The sequence below is a fragment of the Aulonocara sp. 'chitande type north' Nkhata Bay genome, linkage group LG11, assembly GCF_057382095.1.
Source record: "Aulonocara sp. 'chitande type north' Nkhata Bay isolate Kocher_YH1m ecotype deep benthic linkage group LG11, A_spYH_male_GT1.1, whole genome shotgun sequence".
Taxonomy (NCBI): Eukaryota; Metazoa; Chordata; class Actinopteri; order Cichliformes; family Cichlidae; genus Aulonocara; species Aulonocara sp. 'chitande type north' Nkhata Bay.
In genome coordinates this window covers 5,354,432-5,369,666 of record NC_141354.1, presented here as the reverse complement: position 1 = coordinate 5,369,666, position 15,235 = coordinate 5,354,432, and the positions used below count along the sequence as shown (strand labels likewise).

The following is a 15,235-nucleotide window of genomic DNA, read 5'->3' as shown; positions in this document are numbered from 1 at the left end:
ACACAGCAGTCTACACCTGAGGATGTCTGTGGGAAAGTTGGCTTCCAAATGTCAACTACGTGAGAAACATTGGAAGCAACTGGAACCAGCTGAAGTTGTACAATTCTGACTCTGTGCTAAATTGATAGAAGGGCTGTGGGGTAGGGGCAGATGAAAGCCTGGACATATAAGTGAAGTGTTGAAAATCCACAGGCACAAAATGGTTTCCTGCTTCATATAAGAATGTGAAGAATAGCAAATTAGAGGTTCAAATAGGGTGAGAAACAGACCCGTGCAACGAGCAGCCTAATCTGCTTTACACAGGAAGATGTAGATCCAAACAAACCCCAAAGCTGCACAGCAAATCCCTCACACAAAAACTTACACTCCAGTGTTTGGACATTTAAACAGCTGTCACTCTTCAGGGCTGCTGTTTCACCACGTCATACAACGCTTACGTCAAAAATATGAAATACAAATATAAAAACACGTGCTGGCTAGTCACAGGAGCACGCTCAGTGAGAGACTGAGATTACCCATAATGCACCACAGAATGACACAGCAAATCATCTCAGTATTCTTGATATTTATTTATAATCACCTCTGTTAGTCCTTGATATTTATTATTGAGTGATCTGTAAATATTGGTGCGATTTCTTACATTTGAAAATTCTGTAACATATTGCATTGTTTAAATAGTTCGTCTGTTACTGTCCTGGAGCAACTGTAACCCACATAATGTGCTTAGAGATTAATAAAGTATTCTGATCCTGGTTCACTGAAGTTCACTGAGAGACAACAGTTCCCACTTAGACTGAGGTGGAGCTGTCTGTCAGCGGCAGAGCTAAAAACTAACTGAGGGCAGTCTTGATGCTCAATCATCCAGGCAAGAAAGCCCACAAAGGTTGATTCTGTTCATCTGGACGTGGAGCTTTCAGACTGCAGAGAGCTGAGGAACCATTCCCCAGCTCTCTGTGATCACTGGTCATGACAGTTATACAATTATTGCATATTATGATCCTGAACCTCACAGCCACTGCTGCTGGTTTCAGTCATTGTTTAAATGTCCTGCTTATAAGGCTGGAAACTTGCAGTCAGCTGGGACTGAAGAAGTCAGCTGATGAGTGACGAACGTTACTCCAGATGAACAGAATCAACTTTGTGGGTAAATGAAGGTTAAAACAGTTTAGCAGACACAGCTGTGGTGTCGAGCTCAAGTTACTGCACTCACAAACCTCGTGTCCACTCTATGCTTTATGCTGTGCTGCACTTTATGCTTAAAGAACATCAGCTATGCTGATTATTTTGTGACTGTATGCTTTCCAGGATGTGGATAATGTTTCCATGGAGCAGACGTTCAGCACAACAAGCTGCTCGGTCAAAGTCTAAACTCTACACAATAGCACACAAAGTCTTTGCAGTACAAATTTAGTCACATCCAGATGTTACTGGTCTGACAATGAGACTCAGAAAAGAAAGAAGCACATGACTGAGGCGGACACACAGCTCCGCCGCTCACTAACAGCTCCTTCATGTTCATGTTAGGAGGAATTTAAACGTGTCCGTAGAGCTTCAGTTTCATCAACACTGAAGTATTAAACAGTTTTGTCCAAGATAAGCAATGACCTGAGAGCCTCCATCGTTTATCATTAACACAGTGGCTGTAAAATACTGAACCAAGGCAAAGTGGATTACAGACACACAGAGAACCAGATGTGCAGAGCAGAACCAGATGTGCAGAGCAGTGGGTGCACCACAGCTGAGTCCAGAGCATGAGATAAAGTGAACAGCAGACCAACAGGACGGGCTTCAGGCCTGCACAGCACAGCTGAGGATGCAGAGCTGCAGGCTGATGTGTCGTCTGGTTGTAGCCAGCTGCACGGCTGACAGTGACGTTTCTATATTTTAACTTTCTTAACTCTTGTTCTACAATAATGAAAATATGTGCATGTTAGGTATTGTGCTGTTTGCTCACCCATTCATTTATTAGTAGGTTGTAAAATGTATCACCACGATCGATGGTGAAAATGAACAAGTTGACTAAGAAAGGACTTCTTCACCAACACTGGTGTAGCTGCAGAGGTAAACATCTTCCCTGTGATGCAGCCGAGTTTGAAATTCTACTGTGGTGACGACCCTGAGGCAAATATGAAGAGGCGCAGCAGCACGCAGTGATCATTCAGCTGCTGACAGAAGAAACACAGCTGATGGCAGTCACTGCTTTTACACTCATCCTGCTTTTCCCGAGGAACACTTTGCTTTTGTTCCTTAAACTGTGAATATAAGTTCATCACTATCTCTAAATACCTTTGTATTGATGCAACACTTTTCCTTCTCTTGGCTTCAGAATAGACAGCTGATGGCTAACAGCACGGCAACAAGTGCACCCCTGCCACACTGAACACACCAGCACATCATCTGCATCACCGCTGAGCTCAGGTTTCATTTCCACTCTTTGTTTTCATCATCGTTAAATCACAGAATTCCAAAAATATACGTTTGATTTGACAAAGTGAATATTTACAGCCATTTTCACACCTACAGTGTGTTTACTGTGGTCATGTTCACGATATGAAGGAACAGCACTGGAGTTAAACTGGAGCCGACACTACGTCTCCAAAGGGTGTTTGTGTCTGCACTCAACGAAGAACAGACCACACAGCCCTGGTGTGAACACGCGTATTCATTATACTAATCATTTAGATGATTTCACTGCAGAATCTACTAAAAAACAAACACCACCAAACGTGCACTGAATGCATCGTTTCTTTGGCACCACAGTCAAAGATGTGTTCAAATACCTGTGGACAGAGAGGGACTGAAATGTCCTCGACCTGTGACCAAAGAGAACAGCAACACAACGAAAACCTTACAACAACAAACACAATCAAACCTTGAAATCCCTTTGACACCTACAGCTAAAGCTCCGTGTGTTCACAGCTCATATCCAAGCACACACCAGCAGCCCCAGTAAGAGCCTTGATATGGGCAAAGGATCAAAGCAGTTATCAGGAAAATTATGGATACAAGTGAAAGACAAAAGGGTCCACATCCTGTTACCTGGTGAATTTACTGTAACACTGTTGCTATCATTTTCTAATAGTTCTAATCAGTGTCCCAGGTCACACGGTGGGAAAAACAAACCCTAGTCAGGCACTGGCAGCACTGGTACATCTCTCCTTATGGTCTTAACTGTGTGCACATTAGGCTCCTAATATTTCCAGGTCTTTATTGCCACTGAAGGTCAAAATGTACAAGTCTGAAATGTGCAGAGGTAAAGGCCAAGTATGGTTTAACAGCCAGGACATGATAACTCCAGTGCTGCTGAAGGTCAGCGTGATAGAATCAATAGATGTTGCACAACAATAAACATAACAGTGGGAGAGGTCAAACTTCACAGACATGTAGTGATGAAAGCATCACAACAGTCTGTCAGGTTTATAATCAAGCGTATGGATGACCTCCAAGCCTGCTACGAGCTGAGCACCGTGCAGGACGACATGACAGCAGATGGTGCTTTAGAGGTGGGGTTCGTACTAGATGGTCTAGGGCAGGATGATGCATGTCCTATTCCTGAGTGTTTGCAAAGCCAAGTTACCATAACAACCAGTGTAGACGCTGTAGCACTGGTGAATCTGTACAAACAATCTGATTGGTCCACATGAAGAAACAGTGCAGACAGATATTAAATATGACAGAGGCACTGATTTCTGATGATGTGTGAGGATAAAAACAACCCTGAAACACCAACTTCAGTCAACACTTCTGCATAAAATGAGTTCCTTACTTTCCAGTGACTTCTATTAATGCGCATGTTATATATTGACCTAACCTTCAGGGTTAATACGAACAGACCAGTGGTACAGACCTCGTTCTGCAGCTCATCGTTGCTCCTGTGTGAGGCCAGCATTTCAAACAGAGACGTGCACAGCTCCTCTGGGTTGGATGACATCATGTTGCCTCCACACAGATATTTATCTACTTCTGTTCTAAGGATGGAGCCATCCCCCGGGGTCAGGGGGCTTCCTGTACTGGACGGAGCCTCTTCACTGATGCCCTTCTTGCCGCTCTTTTGGTTGTTGAAAAAGTTGATGAAATCCAAGCTGGCACTCTCTTCCTGGATACCGGAGAAGGGCAGCCCCTCCAGTGGGTCGAGTGTGTAACCGTCATGTGAGAAAGCAATGTTGCGCCCAAAAGCGGCGCTTCGGTCCAGGTTGCGGCAGGAGCGTTGGCTCTGGATAAAGTCTTCGACTCGGGAGTCACCGAGCAAAGCCACCAGTCGACCCACAGAGGCGCAGGACGCTTCAGCTGCCGATGATGGAAAGGGACCGAACATGTGTTTGATGGCCCGAGTCTCCTCTGTACCAACGTGGTCTTTGTTGTGGAAGGTTTCAAACAGGAACACGGCTGCGCTTTCACCCACCGCCTGACCGAGTTCAGAAGCCACTGTGGAACAAGCACATGCACACCACAGTTAGCACTGCAGCGTTATGCACAGAATTTACAGTTAGGTCCACACATGTTTGAACAAAAACACACTTTGGTCATTTTATATTTGCAAGAACCAAGAGTTTGTAAAGGCATCGAACTCTGACTGCAACCCAAAATAGGTTTCCAGACTCGAGACGAACTGAAGGTAGAGACACCTGTAAACATGCAACAACTGAAGGCAACTGCAGCAAAGGCGTGGCTGAGCTTCTCGTGGAAGCAAACACTGCACCTGGCTGTAGACGCTCCCAACTGCAACAAACCTGCACATCCAACTATTCGAAGCACAGCTGCCAGTTCTACCCTCAGCCTCCTGTCTGAGTTATGACACTGACAAATGGTAAATATCCTGTATTTCTGTAGCGCTTTTACTAGTCCTTTACACGTCCAGTCATCCACCCAGTCACACACTGGTGACTACAGTGGAAGCTACATTGTAGCCACAGCCACCCTGGGGCGCACTGACAGAGGTGAGGCTGCCGGACACTGGCGCCACCGGGCCCTCTGACCACCACCAGTAGGCAACGGGTGAAGTGTCTCGCCCAAGGACACAACGACCGAGACTGTCCAAGCCGGGGCTCGAACCGGCAACCTTCCGATTACAAGACGAACTCCCAACTCTTGAGCCACGATCGCCCAAGATTGTGGCACAACTAGATTTTCAAAAACCCCGACCCGAGGGTTGAAGTCACTGAGATTCGAACTCATCAAAGCTGCCCCGTTCTCGAGTCATTGCATTCACAGACTTGGGTGTCCACGCTGCACTGCAATCAAATCAACTGTTCGAGTATACAGAAGTAAAACTCTAAAAGTGTGTCACTGTCCAGAAACCCATGGATGTTCCTGTACCCGCCCCAGAGAAACACCAAACTCTACCTTCTACATGAACTCTGTTATAATGTCAAGTCATAAAAAGCCAATAATGCCAGGAAAGAAGGACGCAGTCACTAATCAATCGACTCATTTAACACTTACACCCCCGGAGAGCAGTCATTTCGGGGTAGTACCTTAGACCCCCGCGGAGTCATCATTTTGCGTTTCTACCTTTAAAAGCCGGAGAGCAGTCAAATGCTGGAAGTGGAAGCTAAATTGGCTAGTCATTCATATGTATATTGGGTCGTTACCTAGGAATTCTGGAGGGAGGGGATTGGGGGAGAAATCAACACACATGAGTCTAGGTCCTTTGTTGCTGACATTTATTGATAAAAACAGTAGTTTCATTTCATGTTATTTCCTTTTTCATTTCAAGCAAGGAAGTGGATGTAGTTAGTAAGTAAGATATTTCAGACATTATTCTGACACAGAGGAGGAGATACTGGAATTATAATTAGTATCTATGCATGCATTTGTGATTTTGTTTGACCTTCCCATTGCTCACAATTTGAATTTGTTCACACTGCAGATGAGTGTCTCAGTCCCCAAACAAGCTCTCTTTTTCGGTGGAGAAGCAGTCTCCTCATCCGCAGTGAGTGTGGAGAAATCAACACACATGAGTCTAGGTCCTTTGTTGCTGACATTTATTGATAAAAACAGTAGTTTCATTTCATGTTATTTCCTTTTTCATTTCAAGCAAGGAAGTGGATGTAGTTAGTAAGTAAGATATTTCAGACATTATTCTGACACAGAGGAGGAGATACTGGAATTATAATTAGTATCTATGCATGCATTTGTGATTTTGTTTGACCTTCCCATTGCTTACAGTACAAAAAACCAACCATTTGTACACATATGTACTAATAATAATAAAAAGTGAGTGCAACACTGCAACCCGTCACCCCGTCGTTCAGTGGTCGTTGATCAGTGGTCCATTGTGGCACCATTCAGAGCACTGGTACAATAGTACCAGCAAGATATGGGAAGACATTGCAAATGTACTTGGATTTTAGGTTGCAAGCCACCCAAAACTTGATCCCAAACTTGTCAGGTTTACTTGCAAACACTTGGAGTGTTTCAGTATGCCATCTTAGGGAGAACTCAACACACATGTAGGTCCTTTGTTGCTGACATTTATTGATGAAAATAGAAAAAAAACCAACCGTTTGTACACATGTTTACAAATAATAACAAAAATTGAGTGAGTACATTACAACATTTTCAGCAATCACTCACAATCCTGGCACTGCCACGGTATCTGTCGCCTGCATTTACCACATGTGTACCTGTAGCAGTGAACACATCGCACAGTGGCCTGATTTTTTTTGCATCTGTGTTTGACCTGACACGTGGCCCTTTTTCCAGGGCTCGGTGTGGAGGGTTGTGTCCGAAGCAACTGTTCTTTTCTTTCCTTCTTCGCAGCTACATGAGAGTGAGCCAATTCGGTTGCAAGGGCTACCAGGAAGTCCACCCGTCTTTCCTTCGTCCCGGTGCATTCTTGATACAGCACATGTGCATTCAGTGCTGCCATGTCAATCATGTTATAAAACACGGCAACTGGCCAGCGCCGTGTTCCTTTGCGGACAGTGTACTCCCGAACCATCTGGTCCATCACATCCACGCCACACTTTGTCTTGTTGTAAAGGGTGACAGTGTTTGGCTTCCTTTTGGTAGTGTTTTCGGTCTGAACCACGCTGTGCATGCTGCTAAGAATATATACTGTCTTCTTCCGTTTGGCCGCATACGCCGTCAGCGTGGCAGCAGAGGTTGAAAACACCTAAGAAATAAGATAAATTGTTAATTCCATAGCCCTTTTACACACAATGAAACACATAAACATAGAACCACAAAAGACCTGCAACATACCTGAGTGGTGAATTCATTGCGATCTGTCTGTCTAGTGGATTGAGGAATTTCCCTGCGAATCTTGTTGACTGTGCCGAGGATGGTGGTTTTCCGTCTAAGAAGTTTTTGCGCAAGTGAAAGCGATGTGAAAAAATTGTCAGTGGTAACATTTCTGCCCTTGTCCAGGAATGGTTCCATCAGCCTCATAACTACATTTTCGGAAAGTCTCTCCCCAGTGGGACGATTGGGGTCCTTGCCAAGATATGGGAAGACATTGCAAATGTACTTGGATTTTAGGTCGCAAGCCACCCAAAACTTGATCCCAAACTTGTCCGGTTTACTGGCAATATACTGCAGGAAACTGCACCGAGTTTTTGATGGGAAAAGCTGTTCATTGATGGTGATATGTAGACCAGGGTTGTAGCACGTGATGCAGTTGGTGACAAATGATCCCCACACACTGGAAATTGCTGCGAACTTATCAGTCTTTGCTCGATCACAGCGGGTGGACTTGTCATCAAAGCGTAGGTGTTGCATGATGTCTTGGAAGCGGTTTCGTGCCATAGTTCCAATTATCTGTGGGTTTCCCAGGTTTGCTGACCAGCAGTCATTTACAGATGGAACCCTGTAAACCCCCCGCAAGATGACAATAGCAATAAATGCCATTAGTTCAGGGAGGTCCATGAACCAACAAACATGCTCCGTTTGCTGTGCATGTTGAATAGTCCATTCTTGAATGCTACGAAGCATGTCAAGAGTGATGAAACACAGGAAGCTCTGAAGGCGACTCAAGATACTTCTCCTGGCCTTAGCCGTTGGCTCTCCATCTGCAGCGTACGGTTCTATAGGGGTGAAAGGGAGACGGGTCCCCACATGTTCTTCACGCCACACTGTGCCATCTTTCGCTGTCTCAGTCCCCAAACAAGCTCTCTTTTTCGGTGGAGAAGCAGTCTCCTCATCTGCAGTGTGAACAAATTCAAATTGTGAGCAATGGGAAGGTCAAACAAAATCACAAATGCATGCATAGATACTAATTATAATTCCAGTATCTCCTCCTCTGTGTCAGAATAATGTCTGAAATATCTTACTTACTAACTACATCCACTTCCTTGCTTGAAATGAAAAAGGAAATAACATGAAATGAAACTAACCGGAAGACTGATCAGACAGCTCTGAGTCCGAATCCGGCTGAACTTCTAGGTCTTCTCCATCCGAGTCACAAGGGTCGACTTCCGCCAGGATCATTTCCAACGCCTGCTGGGTGGTGAGTCTTCTCTGCATTTTCTTTCCTTGGAGAGGAGGTCCGTACACCACAGGATTCTTCAGGGCAATGAAGGGTTAGGCTAAGTGCAGTGAGATTGTATCATATATATACCCTTGATCACAATTGATCAGTGGGGTCAGGTCACACTGATCAGCGGGGTCACACCCCCGTCGTTCAGTGGTCGTTGATCAGTGGTGCCACAATGGACCACAGAACGACGGGGTGACGGGTTTCCTGCAGTATATTGCAAGTAAACCTGACAAGTTTGGGATCAAGTTTTGGGTGGCTTGCAACCTAAAATCCAAGTACATTTGCAATGTCTTCCCATATCTTGCTGGTACTATTGTACCAGTGCTCTGAATGGTGCCACAATGGACCACTGATCAACGACGGGGGTGTGACCACATAACAATGCAACCCGTCACCCCGTCGTTCAGTGGTCGTTGATCAGTGGTGCCACAATGGACCACAGAACGACGGGGTGACGGGTTTCCTGCAGTATATTGCAAGTAAACCTGACAAGTTTGGGATCAAGTTTTGGGTGGCTTGCAACCTAAAATCCAAGTACATTTGCAATGTCTTCCCATATCTTGCTGGTACTATTGTACCAGTGCTCTGAATGGTGCCACAATGGACCACTGATCAACGACCACTGAACGACGGGGTGATGGGTTGCAGTGTTGCACTCACTTTTTATTATTATTAGTACATATGTGTACAAATGGTTGGTTTTTTGTACTGTAAGCAATGGGAAGGTCAAACAAAATCACAAATGCATGCATAGATACTAATTATAATTCCAGTATCTCCTCCTCTGTGTCAGAATAATGTCTGAAATATCTTACTTACTAACTACATCCACTTCCTTGCTTGAAATGAAAAAGGAAATAACATGAAATGAAACTACTGTTTTTATCAATAAATGTCAGCAACAAAGGACCTAGACTCATGTGTGTTGATTTCTCCACACTCACTGCGGATGAGGAGACTGCTTCTCCACCGAAAAAGAGAGCTTGTTTGGGGACTGAGACACTCATCTGCAGTGTGAACAAATTCAAATTGTGAGCAATGGGAAGGTCAAACAAAATCACAAATGCATGCATAGATACTAATTATAATTCCAGTATCTCCTCCTCTGTGTCAGAATAATGTCTGAAATATCTTACTTACTAACTACATCCACTTCCTTGCTTGAAATGAAAAAGGAAATAACATGAAATGAAACTACTGTTTTTATCAATAAATGTCAGCAACAAAGGACCTAGACTCATGTGTGTTGATTTCTCCCCCAATCCCCTCCCTCCAGAATTCCTAGGTAACGACCCAATATACATATGAATGACTAGCCAATTTAGCTTCCACTTCCAGCATTTGACTGCTCTCCGGCTTTTAAAGGTAGAAACGCAAAATGATGACTCCGCGGGGGTCTCAGGTAGAAGCCTTCTTGACTTGACTGCTCTCCGGCTTTTAAAGGTAGAACGGTAGAAGCTGGGAATTCCAGTGTTAAATGCATGATGTTGTTCAGCAGTCACATACTGCCAGCAGTATCAGTCGACTGGCTTCAGCTGTTAGCATGACCGGAGCTTCTGTCAGTAACGTCCACGTGAGGTTTATAACCCACAGGATTCATTAAACACTAGCTGCCCTGTGAGGAACGGACCTGGTTTCCTTTTCTTCCTTGAAACCCAGTGTGGCCCAAACACTGGCAGAAAGGAGAATTTCCATCTTAAGGGAAAATGGATGTAATGATTATCATTTTAATGATGACGATTATTAGGATTGCTGCAACAATCACCTTTATCCTTTCTATTACCATTAGCTGTGCCTAGACAGCAGCACTGCTTTATATGGCCATTAAATCTGTGCACAGCACTATTAATAGTGCTAGAAAGAGTCGGCAGCTCTAAGCAGGAAAGGCCAAACACGAGCTAACTGTTCCTGCACCTCATTTAAATATTATTCCAAACAATTCATACTTTAGCAGAACTGCACTTAAAAAAAAAAAGAAATGCAGCATAATTGTCCAATTAGAGGAAAAAATGTCAAAAGGACAGAGGCAGACTAGAGCAAAGAAGGCTGGAGAGGCAAAGTGAAAACAGATGAAAAGGATTTAAACCAATTAAAACGGCCTAAAAAAAGCAGCAGCTCGTGGTTGCACGTTACAAACACAATGGCTGCTTTCATCCTCGAGAGCATCCTAAGAACAACTTTTCATTTGGATCTAGTCACACAGTTTGAGGGCAGCTCCAACACACAAACGAGCACACACACTGTTAGTCTGACTGGTGAACGGTGAGCAGCCAATCAGATCCTCGCAGGGTTTCCTCAGAGCTCAGTAACACATGGACAGACTTTAACTCTGCCATCAAACATGCTGTTTGGTTTGAGCTGCTCTGTGTTTGAACCTTCACATGGAAGACGTGTGAACAGTACAATAACCACATGATCACATTAACAGCTGATAGAGTACAGCCATTAAAACTACCTGCAAAATCTTCCATGTTGCTTTTGCAGAGAATTCCCCCAAATATAACCTACCAACACTGCATGATGTCATTTTGGCCCCGCCCTTCTTTATTCAGGGTTTTAATGAGTATAAACAGAAACAGGCATTCTGAGGTTTTCATGAACGCTTCTCCAGCTTCACACAAACACGAGTTACAGCTGAGGTGTGCCTCCTTACCCATCTGTTTGGCTGCCAGGAGCAGGCTCTTCAGCTCCTGACTGGCAGCTTGCTGCTGACTTTTGTCCTGATGCTCGGTGCAGAAATGGACAATCTTCTGCCACGTCAGGCCCTCTCTGGCAAACAGCTCCTGTCTCTTCAGACGCTTGGCCTAATGAGTCACAGAGAGAGATGCAATTACACTTCAAGAAGAGCAGCACTCACTGCTCTGATCACAAGTATCTGGAAATGACCACCTTTAGTTAACAGCACTTAGCCTGTGCATTACTAACAACACCGTATTTCTAAAGTATTTCTATTATATTTCACTGAGCATATGAGAACCTATACTATTAATTACACAGGCCCAGTTTACTGACTGTGGGCAGGGTTCATCAACAGAGACTGAATCATGGGTCCACTCCCACGGTTCACTGTTTGAACCTTTGTCAGTACGAGGTCGACTCACCTAAAAGCCGATGACACTGTGAGTGATATGGAACAGCTCTGTTTGTTTTCATGCTTACTGATCAGTAGAGCTGCCACGATTAGTCGACTAGTCACGATTACGTCGACTATAAAAATCGTCGACGGCTGATTTAATAGTCGACGCGTCGTTTGAAGCTTTGTAAGATCCCAAAAGACGCAGGAATAAGTAGCAGGATTTAAGAGTGTAATAACGGACTGAAACAGAAGATGGCAGCACTGCATGTACAAGGATGCCAGCTGCCGTTAAACCCAGAAGAAGAAGAAGCTGTGTCCCAGAATTCATAGCGCGGCCCAGCTCAGTTTCCAACAATGGCGGCAGCTGGTTAGTTTTAATGTTACTCTTATTATTCTTTCTGGGTCACAAAATAAACGTTTAACATATTTTCAGGCGAGAATGTAGCTGTGTAAACCTCAAATATCTGCTCAGTTTATCAGGACACCACATATTTTCAAAAGCGCTCCGACATTTTCGGAGACATCTGTTACCCACTAGCTCGATAGCTAGCCGGGGGCTAGGCTAACTAGAGCCGTGAGAACACCGGACTCCCGGCAAATCGTTTTCAAACCCACCGCCGTCTTTCGCTACTCAGGTTAAACATGATATATAAGTCACTTAGATAACTTAAACATGTTATTGTTTGGCTTTTTTTTAGTATTTTATTTGTTCCTGAGTAAATCAGTTATAGTTATAGTTTTTACACAGCTGAATAAACATCAAGCAGACAGCTGATCATCAGAAGTGTGAGATGCTCGAGAATTTACTCCGGTGTCCTGTTATATTTTAGATAGCAAGGAGTTTATTAAACTTCAAACAATCTGCAGATTTCATTAAAATGTAATAAACTATCATCTTGTCTTTATTTTTAGTTAGCACAGACCGTAAACACTTAAAGCTGTAAGCTAATGATAGTTATATAAGAGCAGATGCTGCTGGTGCAATAAGCTGTACGTTTTACGTCCAATGGATGATGATCTGATTAGTCGACTAATCGCAAAAATAATCGGTGACTAGTCGACTATCAGAATAATCGATTGTGGCAGCCCTACTGGTCAGTGCTGATCTCATTTACTGCTAATATAATGCTCGTTGTTTCTGCTTTTTCACTGACACCAGAACAGTGCAGTTCACACGTGTCGTGGACTCTTCATGCACGCTCAGCGCTCAGGAGGTCAGAACAAGCATTAACATAACGACTCCGTTACAATCAGCATCTGCACGTCTTCCAAAGCTGAGAGATAATGTTGGGCTGCCTTCAGCTTGCTTTTCCACGGAGAAACACTTTCTGCTTAGAGGATTTAACGAGAGCTTAGCTAGCTGAAGATCAGTGGTTGAATAGCATGCTCAGTTTCATTTTAAACACAAGGAGCTGATCTGAGAAACTAAAGAAAAGCAGGGACACCTCTCAGTTACAAACAGTAATGCTGACTGGCAGGGAAAAGGAAACATGGACACAAATATATGGAAGTCATCAGTGAGCAGAGGACAGGAAGCTGGCAGGTAAAGGTGAGCGTACAGCACCTCAGCTGACCTCGTTCCTCTAGCAAAGTACTTGATCCTTATTTGTTTCAGTAAGAAAAGATCCCGTATCCTAAATGCAGATGGGAAGTATGAAAATAGCATCTTCACTGCAGAAAAGACGACTTTTGTTTGTAGGTTTAGTTGTTAGAAAAAGAATCTGCAAAAACTGGTTTATGTTTTATTTCCAACAGCAGAAATGACAAACATTTCCCTGCTGTGTCAGTAACTTTGTATTCTTAACCTCTTCTGTCAAGTCTGGGATACATGACTGCTCGCCACCAGCAGCAGGAAACTTTGTATCCATTCAATAAAAATTAGGGTTGCTACTCTGAGCCATCAGCAGCCGCTCAAAGGCCACGGGCCACCTCGTCTGCAGCAGAGCCAACAAACAGAAGCCACAGAAACGTTTGGGTCACAAACAGCCTGTCACAGCACAGCTACAACATTTCTGTCATATGACAAACATGTTGAAATCACATCAGCTGCTTGATATCAAATATGAAACATTCAATTTTCATTACAGATGCTGAGCTTTCGTTTCATTTTACTACAGATATATTCAGCCTCTTGTTTGTCCCAGACTTTTGTCCAGTCTGAGACCACAACAACATGTCAGCTTGTCCTGGGCGATAGTTTCAGCCTGGACTACAAGATACACAGTAGGTGCCGTGTCAAACTTCCACGCCCGTGTAGTTTTACATAGTTTTTCTCTCTATTAGCAAGCATTTGGCGAAAGTGGGAAGGAAAAACTCCTTTTAACAGGAAGAACCCTCCAGCAGAACCAGAAGCAGGGAGGGGCGGGGCCATCTGCCACGACTGGTTAGGGGTGTGGGGAGGAAGACAGAGCAAAACACAAACTGTGGAAGAGAGCCAGAGATTAATAATAACTAATGATTAAATGCAGAGTGGTGTATAAACCCAGTGATTGAAGAAGAAACACCCAGTGCATCATGGGAAGCCCCCCACAGCCTAGGCCTATTGCAACATAACCAAGGGAGGGTTCAGGGACATCTGATCCAGCCATCACGATAAGATTTATCAAAAAGTTTTCAGACTTTCTGACTCGAAGGCTTTAAGATGAAAATGTATCCTACCCCTTCTAATAATACTCTAACACAGCGGTCTCCAACCTTTTTCGACCGGTTTATGCCCGACAATATTTTCGCGGACCGGCCTTTAAGGTGTCGCGGATAAATACAACAAAATAAAACTAGTACCGGTACCGAAAAAAAGGTTTATTCATAACAGACGTGAAAAGACCCAGAAAAACCGAGTAAACGATAAAAACAATAACAAAATAACGCTGAAAACCGATAAAAACCCTGAAAACCAGACATTTCACACCTGAGCCTCAACTCTCACGGCCCGGTACCAAACGACTCACGGACCGGTACCGGTCCGAGGCCCAGGGGTTGGGGACCGCTGGTCTAACAGATACGATGAAGTAATCACTAAAGATACCTCAGAAAAATCAACCAGAAATAAAGAGTAGCACTCATAGTAAGTAGTACACATCGATACATCTGTGAGCTGGTATATAATAATTTATCTTTAATGATTAAAATGTTATTTGTGAAGAAATTCATTAAGTAATTGCTCATCAAGAATACAGTAATAGTGGGCTCAACAGAGCTCTGACTCTTTTTATAGAGCAACATGAAGACAGTCTGTTAGTATACCAGCTGCTTTGTCCGGGAAACCTCACTTATACACAAAAGTTATTATCAACACAATTCATTCATAAACGGTTTAGTCTCACCTTTAGATCATAGAGCTGTTCGCTGAAGTCCTCCTTCTTGCTGACACTGGAGAAGGACCGAAGTGCTCCTGTGAGTCGAGGAGGAGACATCGTGTCTGTTTCCCTCCCCACACACCTGGTGTCCTGGATCTAGGTTCTTCTGGCTCTATGGTTCTCCTGGATCTAGGTTCTTCTGGCTCTATGGTTCTCCTGGAACCTGCTGACATACAAACACAACAGTAAGATGAACCTTCAGTGTTTCTACTCCACAGCAACTCCACATACAAAGCAGCCAAAGGGCTTTGGACCTATGCGTCGCGACACAACAGCCACTGATGTTGTGAAGCAAACACGCCGTCCGTGTACAGTGGTCATGGT

At 44.0% G+C, this 15,235-nt stretch overlaps 1 protein-coding gene across 7 annotated transcripts in view; it reads right to left on the bottom strand.

Moving 5' to 3' along the window:
• Nucleotides 1-15,235, bottom strand: part of ascc3 (activating signal cointegrator 1 complex subunit 3) — a 142,653-nt gene that overhangs the window by 126,877 nt on the left and 541 nt on the right. For 5 of the 7 annotated variants that reach the window (XM_086310282.1, XM_086310280.1, XM_086310286.1 and 2 more), the window contains 3 exons: nt 14,879-15,077; nt 11,133-11,283; nt 3,848-4,425 (listed from right to left, as the gene is read on the bottom strand). In XM_086310282.1, the coding sequence (XP_086166408.1) occupies nt 3,848-4,425; nt 11,133-11,283; nt 14,879-14,968 (819 nt within the window). In that variant the 5' untranslated portion in view covers nt 14,969-15,077. The remainder of the gene's footprint in view (nt 1-3,847; nt 4,426-11,132; nt 11,284-14,878; nt 15,078-15,235) is intronic. The other 2 variants (XM_086310283.1, XM_086310284.1) reach the window with 1 other exon arrangement.